General features: G+C 64.3%; 2 protein-coding genes across 3 annotated transcripts; both read left to right on the forward strand.

Moving 5' to 3' along the window:
- The first annotated feature begins 2,261 nt into the window (after positions 1–2,261).
- On the forward strand, positions 2,262–10,809 carry FBXL16 (F-box and leucine rich repeat protein 16). Of its 2 annotated transcripts, none has more exons than XM_055135180.1 (6): positions 2,262–2,450; positions 5,760–6,400; positions 7,726–8,234; positions 8,394–8,478; positions 8,788–8,851; positions 9,185–10,809. In XM_055135180.1, exons 2-6 carry the CDS (start codon positions 5,774–5,776, stop codon positions 9,331–9,333), a joined length of 1,434 nt encoding a protein of 477 aa, XP_054991155.1. In that variant the 5' UTR covers positions 2,262–2,450; positions 5,760–5,773; the 3' UTR covers positions 9,334–10,809. The 2 variants fall into 2 exon arrangements, with proteins under 2 accessions (XP_054991155.1, XP_054991154.1); XM_055135179.1 differs by having other exon boundaries at positions 2,265–2,445.
- A 1,026-nt stretch (positions 10,810–11,835) lies between these two features.
- WDR24 (WD repeat domain 24) lies at positions 11,836–16,094 on the forward strand. The gene is made up of 9 exons (XM_012931797.2): positions 11,836–12,571; positions 12,884–13,061; positions 13,145–13,817; positions 14,583–14,704; positions 14,782–14,903; positions 14,988–15,092; positions 15,196–15,536; positions 15,618–15,802; positions 15,870–16,094. Exons 1-9 carry the CDS (start codon positions 12,091–12,093, stop codon positions 16,036–16,038), a joined length of 2,376 nt encoding a protein of 791 aa, XP_012787251.1. The 5' UTR covers positions 11,836–12,090; the 3' UTR covers positions 16,039–16,094.
- Positions 16,095–16,125: the final 31 nt, after the last annotated feature.

Genomic DNA, 16,125 nt, shown 5'->3' on the forward strand with positions numbered 1-16,125 from the left:
TGTGACCTCAGGCTGCCCTTCCTCTGCACCCCACTCCTCCCACCAGCATGCCCACCCACCGGGGCCACACCTCAGGACATGTGGGAGCGTGGCTCCTGTCTCCCCTTGATGAGAAGCCCGCCCCCCACACCTTACATCTTCCCCAGGAGCCAAAAATGCAGCTGCAGATTGATGTGCCTCCGAGCTAAAAATAGCTTCCAGCCAGGCCGGAAAAGCTCCCATTGCTAGGAGACCGCCATTGCTAGGCAACGGCATTGCCGTGGCGACAACTGGGCCTTGAGTCACCCTCAGCCCTGGCCGCCCCTGAAGCCCCTGCCCCTGGCAGGTGAGCTGGGACTGGGAGATGGACAGCTGCAGAGCTGTGTGTGAGGAGACCGTGGAGCAGAGCCCTGGACAGCAAGTGTGGGCTCTTTGGTCTGGGAGGCCAGGGTTTCAGAGGAGTCCTAATCAGTCTTTGGGTGCTTCCCAAGCACGGCTCTGGGGCCTCAGGCCCGCTTCCGGTGGTTTGCAGCTAGCAATTCAGTGGCCCAATGGGAGGGTGTGGGGCTTACCTGGACCACTACAGCCATGCTCAGCCTTGGGGTACTTGGGTACCTTGTGGCGTTAGGCATCAAACCTGAGTCAGCTGCATGCCAGGCAGGGCTCTGGCCCTTGTACCATCTCTCCCACTACTGTTTCTGTTTTTGGGCCACGCCCGGTGGTGCTCAGGGCTGACTCCTGGCTCTGCACTCAGGGATCCCTCCTGGTGGGGTCAGGGGACCATACAGGGAGTCAGGGAATTAACCTGGGCCGGCTGTGTGCCTTCCTCCCCTCCCTCCGGCCCTCCCTCCACTGCTGAGCAGGCGTCTCACCGCCTGTGCTGTACTACCACCTTTGGGGAGTTCCTTAGGACCCTGACCCATCTCCCAGGAGGGGCTGTCCTGCCTACCTGGGCATGATCATTGAACCCAGGCTCCTGGAAGCCCTGGGTAGGCACCAGGGAGCCACAGAGCCCTGTCTCTGTCCTGGAGACTGGGGGGCTCCCCCAGGGGACAGTGGCTTCCACACAGACTCAAGGACATAGCTGGGATGTGCTGATAGCATTCACCCCACATCACCCCAGAGCCCACAGAGCAGAGTGATCTGTGCCATTAAGATGCCCTGGGTGAGGGTCACTCCAGATAAGATCCCCAGGTGAGGGTGCTGCTAGGTGAAGGTGCTCTAGGATGAGGTGCACCCTCTGGGAGCACCTGCGTGACTGGAGTCAGGAGCCAGGTACAGGGTGAGGCACCCCCAAGAGATGGAGCTTGCCTGGGCTGGGGCTACCACCTGTCAAGTGAGGCAGAGACCAGCATGGGGCAGCCACTGCTTTCACAGTGACAGGGACTGAGGTGCTTGGTGTTTGGGGGTGGCCAAGGTAGACAGGTGAAGGGCCTACAGGGGTCAGCAGATGAAGTGACAGGGGCCCTGGCAAGCCTCAGCCTGTGGACAGAGGGGCGTCTGGACCCCTTCCAAGGCACCCGCTGAGGGCAAGCGCCCCCTTGCCCTGTACGTGAGACCCGCCTACCAGCCCAGTATGCTGTGGGGTGCTGTCTCTGACACACATGCCATCTTCCTGCCCACGCGGGCCTCTCTGCTCCACGTCAGTCAGCGCAGGGCATGACCTCAAGTCTGCGTGACGCAGGAGAGCTGCCTTGGCAAGTGGATGCCCGCCCCCCGCCCCCCCACTGCACTGAAAAAACACCAGTCGGCCCCCGGATGACCTCGGGCCCGCGGCTGCCACGCGCGCGGTCTGGCGGGCTGCTCGGCCCCATCTCCGCTCAGCCGGGGTCGCCCCAGCGCGGGAGGACCCGCCACGTGGGCCCCTCGAGTGACCATCGCGTGTCCCGCCACATTCGTCTGCGCCCAGGTGGCTCTGCCCGTGGAGGGTCCCGGCCCGCCAGGTGCAGGGCGGAGCCGGGAGGGGGGGCGAGGGGCCGCGGCTCCCGCTTGTTTTCGCGGAGCCTGCGGAGGGGCGGGTGCGGGCGCGGCGGGCGCGCGCGGGGCGGGGCGCGCGCGGGCGCGCGGGGCGGGCGCCGCGCGCTCTCCCGGGCACCCCGGCCCGGGCTCGGCGAGCCCCATTGGCTCGGGCTCGGGCGCGCGCCGGGCGCGGAGGAGCGCGGGGAGGAGGGGAGGGCGCGGGGAGGAGGAGGCGCCGCCGGCTCCCTGCAAAGCGGCCTTATTTATCTGGGAGCCGCGGCCTCCCCGAGGGCGGCTCGCGCGGCCGATCCTCTCCCGCCGGCAGCGCCGCCCGGGGCGCGGCCGAGGGGCCGGCCGGGCCGGGGCGCGGGGCGCGGGGCGCGGCCGGGCCCCGCTGGCCAGGCCAGCACCTCGGCCGCCTCCCCGCGTCGCCGGCGTCCATGCAGCGCGCCCCGTGAGCGGAGACGCCGGCGAGCGGCGGGGCATGAGCCAGGAGCCCGGGCCCAGGTGAGGTGCGCGCGGGCCGGGCAGGCGGCGGGAGGAGGGAGGGATGCGATGAGGAAGGGGCGGGCGGGGGGTCCGAACTGCGCCGCCGCCCCCGTCCCTGGCGCTTACGTAACCGCCGGGCCGCCAGCGCCCCCAAGCCCCTCGCCCGGGCCCCCGGGGCCGCTCCCCACCCGCCGCGTCGCTCCTTGCCGGGGGAGGCAGAGCCGCGAGGCCTCGGCCCCCGCGAGTCGGGCTGACCCCCTGCGGCGTTCTGAGCTCCCTAGCCCACCAGTGAGCCCCGCTTCCCAGAGACAGGTGTCAGCGCCAGCTCCAGCCCCCGAGCGCCGGTGGCTCTTGGCAGAGGCTGCTCTGTTCTTGGGCAGGCTTGCGTGTGCCCCGCAGGGTCAGGGAGAGACTGGCCCTGGCCGGGTGCGGGAGGAGGATGGCGGGCCTTGGCCAAGGTTGGAGGCCCTTGGACCGCACCACTGGGCGGGGTAGTGCCTAGGTTTGCGCGTGGGTGCGTGGAGAGCCCCCCACCCGGTCCTCAGCCTCTCCAGCCCTGGCAGAAGCTTCACCCCGGGAGGGAGCAGATGGCCAAGGCTACTTGCTTCACTGGTCCCTCCTTCAGGCCTCCTGCAGCCACCCTTGAGCGTGCTGGATAGTGTGGTGGGGTCCCCACTTCAGGGCAGGGGGCCGACGGATGGCAGGGGGCACGGGGAACTGGATAGACAGCACCTGCCTACAGCAGAGCAGAGTGGACTGGGCAGTGCCAGAACCCAGCTGCTCAACTGCCTCTACAACTTCGCCAAACCCTGGGGCCCCTTGGCTGAGGAGTAAAGCTCAGGCATGACCCCCCCCCGCCACGCACACCCATTTCTAGGGCACCTCAAAGGGCCTGGGAGCATCCAGCCTGCAGCCCCTGCCCAGCTGCCCCATGTGGGAGCTGTGCTGTGATCAGCGTTGGCACAGAAGTGCAGAAGGATGCTCCGAGGGACAAGGAGGGGCCCAGGGAGGCACCCAGAGAGGGTCCTGGCCAGACCACCCCCCTTGGAAAGGAAGCGGGAGTAGCTTTGCAGCAGCCAGGAAGTGGGAGGTGAAGTGCCTGGGCCCTCCGCCTTGCAAGTTGCAGGTGGGGATGAGGCCTGGAGCTCAGGGACCCTAGGCTGGCACAGGACCTCCGTCTGCTGAGGCCCGAGAGCCTTGTGGAGACGATGCCCTTGGGTTGCAGGAGGCCGCCTGCCCCCCAGAACCATCAGGACTGGGATGCAGGTCCACGGCAGCCGCACTGTGTCCCAGTGCCTGTCTCACCCCAGCCCCGAGCCCCCCACTGCATGGCTCCCTCCGGTTAGCTGAGCCTGAGCACCCAGTGCTACCCCACTCAGAGGTGACACTGAGGGGCTGAGAAGGAGCCCCCTCACTGGGTCATGAGGTCCTCAGGACATGCCTGGGGGGGCTTCAGGGAGTGAGGGTGGGAACTCTAGGACACCCCCTGTCACGCAGCTGGGACACAGCTCCAATCCCAGCGTCTTGGTGCCACGGTGGGACTCACTCCAGCCCCTCTGTCGCATCAGCCCAGTCCCTAGGACCTCTTGTTCCTGAGTCCAGGCAGATTGTGGCTCCCACAGGTCCTTCTGTGGCTCACCCAGCCCTGGAGCTTTGCAGGGACCCTGGCACCCCCCTCCCGGGTGCACTGGCTTCTGCTGCCAATGGCGGACTGAGTTCCAGCTGCCTCTGGCTGCTCATCTCCTGAGTGCTCACTCAGCCTTCCTGGTCCGCAGACAGCCGCCCCCATTCTGCGGGGCAGCCAATGGGCGCTTCACCCCCACGCACACTCTCAGGCCGCACTGGAGCAGTTCAGTGGGGGAGGCAGTCCCGGGCAGGCTGGAGGGGCCGCTGGGCGCGGGACACAGGCCGGGGGAGGTCAGGACCCCCCGGTTTTTAACCGGTGAGGACAGGACTGTGGGCGTGTGGGAATGTGAGTGCGCTGTGGGGGGAGGGAGCCCCCAGGCGCCCCGGGCATCCACGTGCTTCCCCGACTCCCTCGCTCCACGTGCGTGCAGAGGCTTGGGAGCCAAATCTGTGCTGCTGAGTTATTTCTCCGCGGGCCACCCTCGCCGCCTCCGCCCCTGTAGACAAGCGAGGGGGTGGCTTCTTGTTCCCCTCCCGGCGCCTGCCTGCAGGCTCCTCCCTCGGGGCTGGGCTGGACGGGACCTTCCCCTCTGCGCCCCAGACCGGCAGAGCGCGACGGCCGCTGTCCATGGTGCTGGCAGTCAGCGCCGGGCGTGGGGCCACCGGCTGAGCTGGGAGGGCTGGGCGCCCGAGGGCTCTTCGGGAAGGGAGACCGCCCCACCGTAGGCCCCATGGGAAGGGGGACCCCGCCTTTCCTCTGAGGACAGGTGTGGGCCTCGTCTGGTGGACTTCTCCCACGGCACTTTTAGAGGGTGTGGGCAAACCCTGGGGCCAGGCTCCTTGGGTCCCCAGTGCTGCCACAGGCCGAGTCCGCAGCTGCTGATGGCAGTGTGGGATGTGGGCTGCTCTGGCCAGCTCTGAGCTGCCAGCAGACTTCTGGGGGAGGGGGTGGCAGAAACCAAGGTCCTGGGGAGCTCGTGGGGTTCCCAGGGGTGCTGGGAAGGGCAGGTGGGGTGACCCTGCTGCCCTAGGTTTGGGCTGCTAAGGGGGATCCTCCTCGGAGACTTGAGGGTCCTGGTGATGGCTCTAGGGTGAGGGGGAGCCGCGCAGCCCGTGCTGTGAGGCCTCAGTCCAGCGTGCACACATCCGAGGGCGGTGGTGTCTGCCTGTCCAGGCCCTATGGAGGACTGGCAGGATCGAGGTGCAGGGAGCCAGGGAGGGGCCTCCCAGTCTCAGCACACCCCCTCCAAGGAGCTCCCTCCACCACCAGCTCTGGATCCACCCTCAACTTCCCTTATTGGCCTGGCCTTGGGTGGTGCCCTCCGTGCCTGGGTGCGGGCAGAGGCGTCCTTTGTGGGTAGGGTGGAGGGTGGAGAGGCCACGTGAGCCTCTGGAGATAGTGGGAGGACCTGCCCTTTGCCTGAGTGATGCCCACGGGCCTCCAGCAGCCAGCAAGGGTCTCCCCGGGTCTGCCTGCCTGGGCAGGACCTGGAAGTGATGTGGATTTGAGGGAAGCAGAGGGGACGTGTCATGGTGCTGGGTTTGGAGGAGCCGAGTGGGCACCTGTCTCAAGCTCTGGTGTGCGGCCCTGGCCACCTCGAGCCAGAGGCTGGAACTCAGGTGGTCGGGGTGGGGGGACTGAAGGGGCTTCCTGGGAGAGCTCTGGGAGGGGCTGCACTCACCCCCCTCCTGGCCCCTCCCTGCAGAGCAAGTGGGGAAGATGTCCAGCCCCGGCGTCGACGGTGACCCCAAGCCCCCGTGCTTGCCTCGCAACGGCCTGGTGAAGCTGCCCGGCCAGCCCAATGGCATGGGAACGGCTAGTATCACCAAGGGCACGCCGGCCGCCAAGAACCGGCCCTGCCAGCCACCGCCCCCACCCACCCTCCCCCCACCCAATCTGGCTGTCCCATTGCCCCGGGCCGCTCTGGTGGGGGGCCTCCCCCTTGGAGGAGCAGCCTCAGCACCCACCTCTGGGCCCCTGCCAGAGCGGCCGCCACTGGCCACGGATGAGAAGATTCTCAACGGCCTCTTCTGGTACTTCTCGGCCTGTGAGAAGTGTGTGCTGGCCCAGGTGTGCAAGGCCTGGCGTCGCGTGCTCTACCAGCCTAAGTTCTGGGCGGGCCTCACACCTGTGCTGCATGCCAAGGAGCTCTACAATGTGCTGCCGGGAGGGGAGAAGGAGTTCGTCAGCCTGCAGGGCTTCGCGGCGCGTGGCTTCGAGGGCTTCTGCCTGGTGGGTGTCTCAGACCTGGACATCTGTGAGTTCATCGATAACTACGCCCTCTCCAAGAAGGGTGTCAAGGCCATGAGTCTTAAGCGCTCCACCATCACGGATGCCGGCTTGGAGGTGCGCCCCATGCTGGGGGTCAGGGCTGGGCAGAGCAAGTGGCGTGTGGGGGCACCTGAGGAGCAAAGTGGCCAAGTGTGGTGCCTGTACCCTAAGGGATTCAGGGAGTGGGGAGCAGACAGAACTCACGGCAGAACTTGGGGGATGCAATTCAAAATGAAAGTGTGGGTTCCTTGTTCAAAGGTAATTAAGTTTGACGTTCTTAGTATCAAAGCAGGGCACTTGTCTTGCATGTGGCTGACTCAGGTTGATCCTTGGCACCCCAGATGGCCCCCCGGGATTGATTCCTGAGCATCACTGAGGGTGTGGCCCAAAAGCCAAACAAAACTAAGGGGTGATAGTATGGGCACCTATTGCCCAAGGCAGACCCTGGCTCAGTCCCTGGAGCCACTTACGGGCTCCTGAGCACAGACCCAGGAGTGAGCCCTGGGTGTGCCCTTGCTCCATAACGCCTGTCAAAAAGAAAGAGCTTTAAAAAAGTGAGAACTTCAGGACAAGTAAGTAGCCCAGTAGTAGGATGCATGCCTCGCATGTCTGGACCCTTGGTTGGATTCCTGCTACCTCCAGACGAAAGAGACACAGAAGGGCCCAGGCCACTCCAATGCACTGCTGGCTGGTCCTGTTGCCCAGGGCCTGAGCAGCTCTGAGCTGAGCCTTCATCCTGATTGGCTGGGTATTGCTGGGTGAGCCTGTTGCCTTGAACGCAGCCTGGAACCCCCAGACAGGCAGTACAGAAAAGAGCCCTTCAAAATGGAGACAGCGAATCATCAATTAGGCAAGGTGCTTCTTTTTTGGGAGTTACGGCTGGCAGTGCTAAGGCCTGAGGCCACCCTGGCGGAGGTACCAGGACCAAACCGGGCCTTGCACATATAGGATGTGTGTACCACCACCTGAGGCACACCCCCCACCCACATGGGCTCCACATGCTCTGGAAGCCAGCCCTGGTGAATGGGGGAGCTGGGCTGGAGCTGTAGTATAACTGGTAAGGCATTTGCCTTGCACATGGCTGATCGGGTTCAATCCCTGACACCCCAGAGGTGCCTCAAGTCCCTCCAGGAATGATTCCGGAGCATGGCTAGGTGTGGCCCCCACAGCCAAAAGAGGCGGAGGACAGCAGTGCAGGCTCCGACCACAAGCACTGAACACCAGGTCTTGGTGCTGTTGACCTGCCACGTTAGAATGTGGCCCAGGTGGGACATGCTGTGAAGGACACCTGTCCAAGCTGAGCTTCACTGAGCTCTACTGCTGCTCAGCCGGTCTTTCCTGCATTTGCAGTGTGGGAGGGGAGCAACACTGATGCGCCTGCCCTCCCCTCTCCCCCACAGGTGATGCTCGAGCAGATGCAGGGTGTGGTGCGCCTGGAGCTCTCGGGCTGCAACGACTTCACTGAGGCAGGACTGTGGTCCAGCCTGAGTGCGCGCATCACCTCGCTGAGTGTCAGCGACTGCATCAATGTGGCCGATGACGCCATCGCGGCCATCTCCCAGCTGCTGCCCAACCTAGCCGAGCTCAGCCTGCAGGCTTACCACGTGACGGACACGGCTCTGGCCTACTTCACAGCGCGCCAGGGCCACAGTACGCACACGCTGCGCTTGCTTTCGTGCTGGGAGATCACCAACCACGGCGTGGTCAACGTGGTGCACAGCCTGCCCAATCTCACTGCGCTCAGCCTGTCGGGCTGCTCCAAGGTCACCGACGATGGTGTCGAGCTGGTGGCCGAGAACCTGCGCAAGTTGCGCAGCCTCGACCTCTCGTGGTGCCCACGTATCACCGACATGGCGCTCGAGTACGTGGCCTGTGACCTGCACCGTCTGGAGGAGCTGGTGCTGGACAGGTGTGCGGAGGGCGTGGCTGTGGAAAGGGAGGGGCGCCTGCAGGTGTGGCGGGGAAGGCATGCCCGCCAGAGGCTCTCCAAGAGGAGACAGGAGGGTCTGAGTTGAGGGAGCGAGAGAGGGCGTTTGAAGATAGGCAGCCCCCTCTGTTGAAATTCCAGGTGTGTACGCATCACGGACACTGGCCTCAGCTACTTGTCCACCATGTCGTCCCTCCGCAGCCTCTACCTGCGATGGTGCTGCCAGGTTCGGCCCTCCTTGCTCCGGGAGATTGGGGAGTAGTCGGAGGAGGGGAGGTGTGGAGGACCCGGTTCAGGTGACCCAAGCCCATTCAGATTTCCTAAGAGGTCTGGGGTGGACCCTCCCCTCACCAGCACACTTGTGGTCAAAGTTAAGAGTGTGCAGGGCGCTCCCTCCCGCTGCTGCCTCCGGCGCCCTGAGAGCTGAGAAGCCCCTTCCTGCCCTTCCAGCTTCAGGCCCCGGGCCTGACCTCAGGGCTCAGGCTCCGCTAGGGAGCGCGCATGCGTAGGTGATTCGCTCCGCCCTCCCGCCCAGGTGCAGGACTTCGGGCTCAAGCACCTCCTGGCCATGAGAAGTTTGCGCCTCTTGTCTCTGGCAGGTGAGACCCCCCAGCCCCCGCCTGAATTGTCTCCCTCACTCGTCCCCACCTAGACTGACTCACGTCCCAGTAGTTGGAGGGAGCTGGAGAGCAAAGCCCGGCCCCGTCGCGCTGCTCTGAACTATCCGCGCTGCGGAAGGCCCCGCCCTGGGCCTGGCCCTCTGCGCGACCCCGCCCCGGAAGCCCGCCGAGACCACGCCCCCGAAGCCCTAAAACCCCGCCCCTATACGTGACCACGCTCTGAAAGGTCCCGCCCACAATCCTGCCCTTCCGTGCGGCCACGCCCCAGAAACACCTCGGCGACGCTCAGCCGCGCTGCTCTCCTTGTCGCAGGCTGCCCGCTGCTGACCACCACCGGACTCTCGGGCCTGGTGCAGCTGCAGGAGCTGGAGGAGCTGGAGCTGACCAACTGTCCCGGCGCCACGCCCGAGCTGTTCAAGTATTTCTCGCAGCACCTGCCCCACTGCCTCGTCATCGAGTAGCGTGGGGACTCGGCCCCGCCGCAGGAACGCCCCTTTGCTCCGCGCGGGGTCGCCGGGCGCCGCGGAGCCCCTCCCCCGGCCCCGCGCCCGGGCAGGAAGGCGGCGGGCGGCGCCCGCCCACGCACGCACGCACTCTCGGGGACTTTGTGCATGCCCCTCGTGCCCGCACTGCACGCCCGCCCCCACCCGCCACCGCCGCCGCCATCTCTCGCCGCCAGCTGCGGGGCCCGCGGCACCCTGACCGCCTTTCCTGCACACCCTGTCGCCTCCCGCTGCCCCCCCCCATCCGGGCAGGGCCCAGGGGGATGGAGGGGGCCGGGCCCCCAGAACACAGGGAGCCGGAGGAAGAGCCTTCACGGGCTTCCCGCATCGTCCACTGCGCGGGCGCCGGGAGCCCTCGGAGGGGCGCGAGGGAAGCGGCCCACCGCCAAAGCCATGACCTACCAGGAGACCCAGCCCCACCCTCACCGTCCCCACCCCATGCCAGCCAGACCCAAGGGGCCCCCTGTTCCTGGCCGCCCTGTCTCCACCCGCTGGGCCCGGCCTCGCTATGACAGTTGAGGGGAAGAGGGCTGCCGGTGGCTTGGCATGACGCACAGTTGCCCAGCCAGACCCTTGGTGGCACCGCCACACTGGGGAACCGCATTGGCGCAACCCTCACCTGAGAGCAGTGTTGTGGGACCTGCAGTCAGCAGGGCCCGGCTGCTGGAAGTGTCACCCACCACATTTGGGGCGGGATGAGCAGTGACCCCACCATAGTGGCCAGGGCCCCAGCACGCAGAGGAGGCAGGGCTCTTTCTAGCTGCCCCCACCACTCCCCTTCCACCCCCCGCTTCCCGAACCTCTGCCAGTCTGTCCAGTCCCGAAGCCCTTGGAAGTCCTGGGGGATGCGGGCACATCTTGGCAGCTGGCTGAGGAAGGGGCTGGGGCCCCTCTCCACCCCAGCCTTGAGCCCCAGGAGATTCAGCACTCACACCCAATCTTGGGACACTTCCCCACCCCACCCCTGGTTGGAAGAGAGGAACCAATTTCCAGAGAGCCTGAGAATGAGAGGGAGAGAGAGAGAGAGAGAGAAAGAGCGAGCGAACGAGAGCGAGATGCTGTTGAGGCAGAAGCAGTTCAACAGCCCAAAGATTTCCCTGCCGAGGAGCGAGGGTCAGAGGCTCTGGGGCAGGGCAGTCAGGAGGGGTCTCCGGCCGCCTCCTCACACTCCCTGCTGGGAAGCGGCAGCTGACCGTTTGTCCAAAGTATTAATGCAACTGAAGCTGTGATATTTCCAACGACTGTAGGAGGAAAATTAAGGGGAGAGGAGGAAACAAACCCAACCAACCCCTGACATCATTTTCTTATTGTACATAACGACCTCATTCTCCTGTATATGCGGAAGATATAACCTTATATTTGGTAAGTGTTTCTTGTGCTATTTTATCACGTGACCCGTTTATAAAAATATATATTAAAAAAATTGTAAAAACATGTGTGAGTTATTTTTGGTCACCAACCATGGCTGAGAAGGTGCCTCCTTCTCAGAGGCTGCAAGGGCGATTCCTCCAGCATGGGGTCAGGGCAGGGTCGTGGAAAGGCACAAGCTTCTGAGCATGAATGAGCGCCGTGGGGCCAGGCCATAATCTAGTGAGTAGTATGCTTGCCTTGCAGTCAATCAGATCTCCGGCGGTATCCAATACGGTTCCCTAAGCCCACCAGGAGTGAGCCAAGAGCTAGTGGTAAGCCTGGAGTACCATTGGATGTGACCCCAAAATAATACAAAACAAAAAAATGTGGTCCGTGGGTGAGCACAGGGCTCCCAGCTATGAGGGCTTGGGTTAGAAACAAGGAGGCCCAAACGATAGCACAACAGTGGGTTTGCCTTGCAGGGGCTAATTCAACCTCAAGCCTTGGCATCCCATATGATCTGGGGGGCCTTTGCAGGGCTGATTCCTGTGCAGAAGAGCTAGGAGTAAACCGAGGGGACCACATATCCCAAGGATAGAGAGGAGGTGGGTTCCCAGAGTAGGCTGGGTGTGGTCCAAATGCCCAAAGGAAGCTAATCCGAATCATAATTTTTTTTTGAAGGGGGGGCACATGCTCATGCATCAGTCTTGGTGGTGCCGGGCAGGGGACCTAACTCGGGTTGGTCGCCCGAGTGCCTTAATTTCTGGTATATTTCCCTTTCACTGTGTCTGGGACAGACGTTAGCACCCGTGGGACCATCCCACACTGTAGACCTGGCACTTCCTCACTCGGTCAGCGTGATCCGACAAGTCTCTGGCATGCCCCAACTAAGGACTGCAAGCAGCATGCCGGGGCCAGGTCTGGCGGGCTGGCCGGGGAGCGGCACCGCAGGACACCGCGGGGGCCGAGCCCTGGGGGCCACGGAGGGGCGCGGAGTCCTCCTCGAGAGCGCCACAAAGACCGCCAGGTGGAACTTCTGTGCGGTGCGACGCAGCTTCCGGCGGGGACCGGAAAAAACAGGACCGCTTCCGGCGGAGACCGGAAAGACCGGGGCCGCTTCCGGCGCGGCGCCGCTGTGGGCTCGGCCGGGCGGCGGCAGCGTTGCCTTCCGCGGGTCTCCCCGGCCGCAGTGCCCAGTGTGTGGGCGGTGGGCACCAGAGCGCCAGGGGGCCGGGCAGTAGGGCCTTCCCCGCATCAGGCATGGGCGCCACCCAGCTCCTGGCAGCCCTGGCAGACCCGGTGGCAGTAGCACGAACCGCCCAGGCCCGTGTGTGTCACTGACCTGTGCCCAGCGGCCGGGCAGCCATGGAGAAGATGTCCCGTGTGAGCACGGCCCTCGGGGGCAGTACGCTGACGGGCCGCACCATGCACTGCCACCTGGACGCCCCGGCCAACGCCATCAGCGTGTGCCGGGACGCGGCCCAGGTGGTGGTGGCCGGCCGCAGCATCTTCAAGATCTACGCCATCGAGGAAGGGCAGTTTGTGGAGAAGCTGAACCTGCGCGTGGGCCGCAAGCCCTCGCTCAACCTCAGCTGTGCCGATGTGGTCTGGCACCAGATTGATGAGAACCTGCTGGCCACGGCGGCCACCAATGGTGTGGTGGTCACCTGGAACCTGGGCCGGCCATCCCGCAACAAGCAGGAGCAGCTGTTCACCGAGCACAAGCGCACAGTGAACAAAGTCTGCTTCCACCCCACGGAGGCGCACGTGCTGCTCAGCGGCTCCCAGGACGGCTTCATGAAGTGCTTCGACCTCCGCAGGAAGGACTCGGTCAGCACCTTTTCAGGTGGGTGAAGGCAGCTGACCTTTCGCTGCCCAAATGGAGCCCCCGAGGCCTGGGATGGGGGACCAGGCAGGCTCCCTAGGAGGCCCTCAGTGTCTGCTGTAGGAGGGGACCCTCCCGGCCTCCTCCTGGGCTGAGCAGATGCCCTCACTCAAGGGGAAGGGTCTGGGAAGAAGCTGGAGCCCCCTGCATGTGCCTCCAGGAGATGGGGGTGCTCACTGATTGGCCCAGCCTCTGTCCATGGTGGGGCTTCTCCGTGCTGCTGGGGCTTGCCCACCGGATCCTCAGTTCTCTCCATGCCGCTGTCCCGGGCAGGCCAGTCCGAGAGTGTGCGGGACGTGCAGTTCAGCCTTCGTGACTACTTCACCTTTGCTTCAACCTTCGAGAACGGCAATGTGCAGCTGTGGGACATCCGGCGGCCTGATCGCTGTGAGCGCATGTTCACAGCCCACAACGGGCCTGTCTTCTGCTGCGACTGGCACCCAGAGGACAGGTGTGGGTGTGCGGGGCTTCGGGCAGTGGGCGGGGTCCTGGGAGAGCCCGGAGCCCCCGCACTCAGGAGCGGCCCTTCCACAGGGGCTGGCTGGCCACAGGCGGGCGTGACAAGATGGTGAAGGTCTGGGATATGACTACGCACCGTGCCAAGGAGGTGCACTGTGTGCAGACCATCGCCTCAGTGGCCCGAGTCAAGTGGAGGCCTGAGTGTCGCCACCACTTGGCCACGTGCTCCATGATGGTGGACCACAACATCTACGTGTGGGATGTGCGTCGGCCCTTTGTGCCTGCTGCCATGTTTGAGGAGCACCGTGATGTGACCACAGGCATTGCCTGGCGCCATCCGCACGATCCTTCTTTCCTACTCTCTGGCTCCAAGGACAGTACCCTGTGCCAGCACCTCTTCCGTGATGCCAGCCAGCCTGTGGAACGTGCCAACCCGGAGGGCCTCTGCTACGGCCTTTTTGGGGACCTGGCCTTTGCCGCCAAGGAGAGTCTTGTGGCAACTGAGTCAGGGCGTAAACCCTTTGCTGGTGACCGACGCCACCCTATCTTCTTCAAGCGCAAGCCAGATCCTGCTGAGCCCTTCTCGGGCCTGGCCTCCAGTGCCCTGAGCGTGTTTGAGATGGAGCCGGGCAGCGGCAGCATGAGCTGGTTTGTGGACACGGCAGAGCGGTATGCCCTGGCCGGCCGGTCGCTGGCTGAGCTCTGTGATCACAATGCTAAGGTGGCTCGGGAGCTGGGTCGCAATCAGGTGGGTGGGCCAGGGCAGGAGGTGCCTCTGGCTGCTGCTCCCTGCCCCTGCCCTGGAGACACCGTTCAGCCCTGATCACTGCCACCACCCACCTTTCGCTCAGTAGCTGAACATGCCTAGAGCCACTGTGGTGATCCTGTTTTCTTTTGGGGTCACACCTGGTGTTGCACAAGGGTTACTCCTGGCTTTGCACTCAGGAATTACTCCTGGCGGTGCTCAGGGGACCATATGGGATGCTGGGAATTGAACCTGGGTCGGCCACATGCAAGGCAAACGCCCTACCCGCTGTGCTATCGCTCCAGCCCTGGTGATCCTGTTTGTCCCAAGATCTTACAGTGTCCAGCCCTGTAGACCTTCCCGTAACCCTGCCCACTGCCACTGAGCGCGCTGTGCTCCACTTCCTCTTGCACTGTGGGACTCGGTTGGGATCTTGTTTTTCCCATGGGTCTTGGTTTCCCCACTCTGGACAAGTCAGGATATTGGGTTGGTTTTTCTTATTTTGGGGCTGTACCTGGTGGTGCCTTTGGCTACTCCCAGTTCTGTGCTCAGGGGTGGCTTCAGATGGTGCTCAGGGGACTTGTGGTGCCAGGGATCCAATTGCCCAGCCTTCCACAGCAAAGACAGTGCTCAGGTCCTTGAACCTTCTCTGGGTCTTTGAAGCCCCCAAACTGGGTCTCTCAGGTCAGCTGAAAGCTGAAAATCCATGTGTCCATCTGGTGGAGTGGGCCTGACTGGGACCCCAGCGTGAACAGTGTTTGCCCATAGGTAGCACAGACATGGACCATGCTGCGAATCATCTACTGTAGCCCAGGACTGGTGCCCACCACCAACCTCAACCACAGCGTGGGCAAAGGCAGCTCCTGTGGCGGCTTGTCACTCATGAACAGGTAGGCACCTGGGGTGGGTCCACGAAGATGGGCGGCAGGGCAGTGGCTACCCACCCACTGGCTCTCCCCGTCCCCAGCTTCACCCTGAAGGATATGACCCCAGGGCTGGGCAGTGAGACCCGGCTAGACCGCAGCAAGGGGGATGCTCGGAGCGACACGGTGCTGCTCGATGCCTCAGCCACACTTGTCACCAACGAGGGTAGGAGATGGGCATGAGCTATGGGTGCGGCAGGGTGGGGCACGTAGCAAGTTCCCCCTAGAACATCACCTCCCTGCCGGGCAGACAATGAAGAGACTGAGGGCAGCGATGTGCCTGCTGACTACCTGCTGGGGGATGCCGAGGGCGAGGATGACGAGCTCTATCTTCTGGATCCAGAACACGCCCACCGTGAGTGGCTGCGGGGCGGGTGTGGGGGCAGACCCCTGGGCGGGGCAGGCGCTGGCCTGGGGCAGAGGTACCCTGGCCCCTGAGCCCCAGCGTCCCCTCGCAGCGGAGGAGCCCGAGTACGTACTGCCGCAGGAAGCCTTTCCGCTGCGCCATGAGATCGTGGATACGCCCCCCGGGCCCGAGCACCTGCAGGACAAGGCCGACTCGCCCCATGTGAGCGGCAGCGAGGCGGAGGCAGCCTCCCTGGTCCCAGTGGACTCCTCCTTCTCCCTCATCTCCGTGTCACATGCGCTGCACGACAGCCGGCTGCCCTCTGACTTCTTCAGCGCCCTGGTGTGCGACATGCTGCGCTTCTACGCTGAGCAGGGGGACGTGCAGATGGCCGTGTCTGTGCTCATTGTGCTGGGCGAGCGTGTGCGTAGAGACATAGATGAACAGACACAGGTAGGGGCTCGTGTAGACCAGGACGCCTCTGTCCCCGTGCAGGCCGACACGAGCCCACCTCTGGCCCCTCGCCTTCTGCAGGAACACTGGTACACGTCTTACATTGACCTGCTGCAGCGCTTCTGCCTTTGGAACGTGTCCAATGAGGTGGTCAAGCTTAGCACCAGCCGCGCAGTCAGTTGCCTCAACCAGGCCTCCACCACACTGCACGTGAACTGCAGTCACTGCAAGAGGCCCATGAGCAGCCGTGGCTGGGTTTGCGACAGGTGAGGTCGGGGTGACGCTGGGGTGGGGGCGGCGGGGAGCACCCCCTGAGCGTCCTCTTGCCCTCAGGTGCCACCGCTGTGCCAGCATGTGTGCCGTCTGCCACCACGTGGTGAAGGGGCTGTTCGTGTGGTGCCAAGGCTGCAGTCACGGCGGCCACCTGCAGCACATCATGAAGTGGCTGGAGGGCAGTTCACACTGCCCCGCAGGCTGTGGCCATCTGTGCGAGTACTCTTGATGGCTGTCGCCAGGGGGCGGGCCTGAGGAACCCAATAAAGACGCGGGAGCACTGTCTCTGGCGTCCTGTCTGCGGTGCGCCGGCGGC

This window comes from Sorex araneus, chromosome 4 (assembly GCF_027595985.1).
Source record: "Sorex araneus isolate mSorAra2 chromosome 4, mSorAra2.pri, whole genome shotgun sequence".
In the NCBI taxonomy this organism is placed as follows: Eukaryota; Metazoa; Chordata; class Mammalia; order Eulipotyphla; family Soricidae; genus Sorex; species Sorex araneus.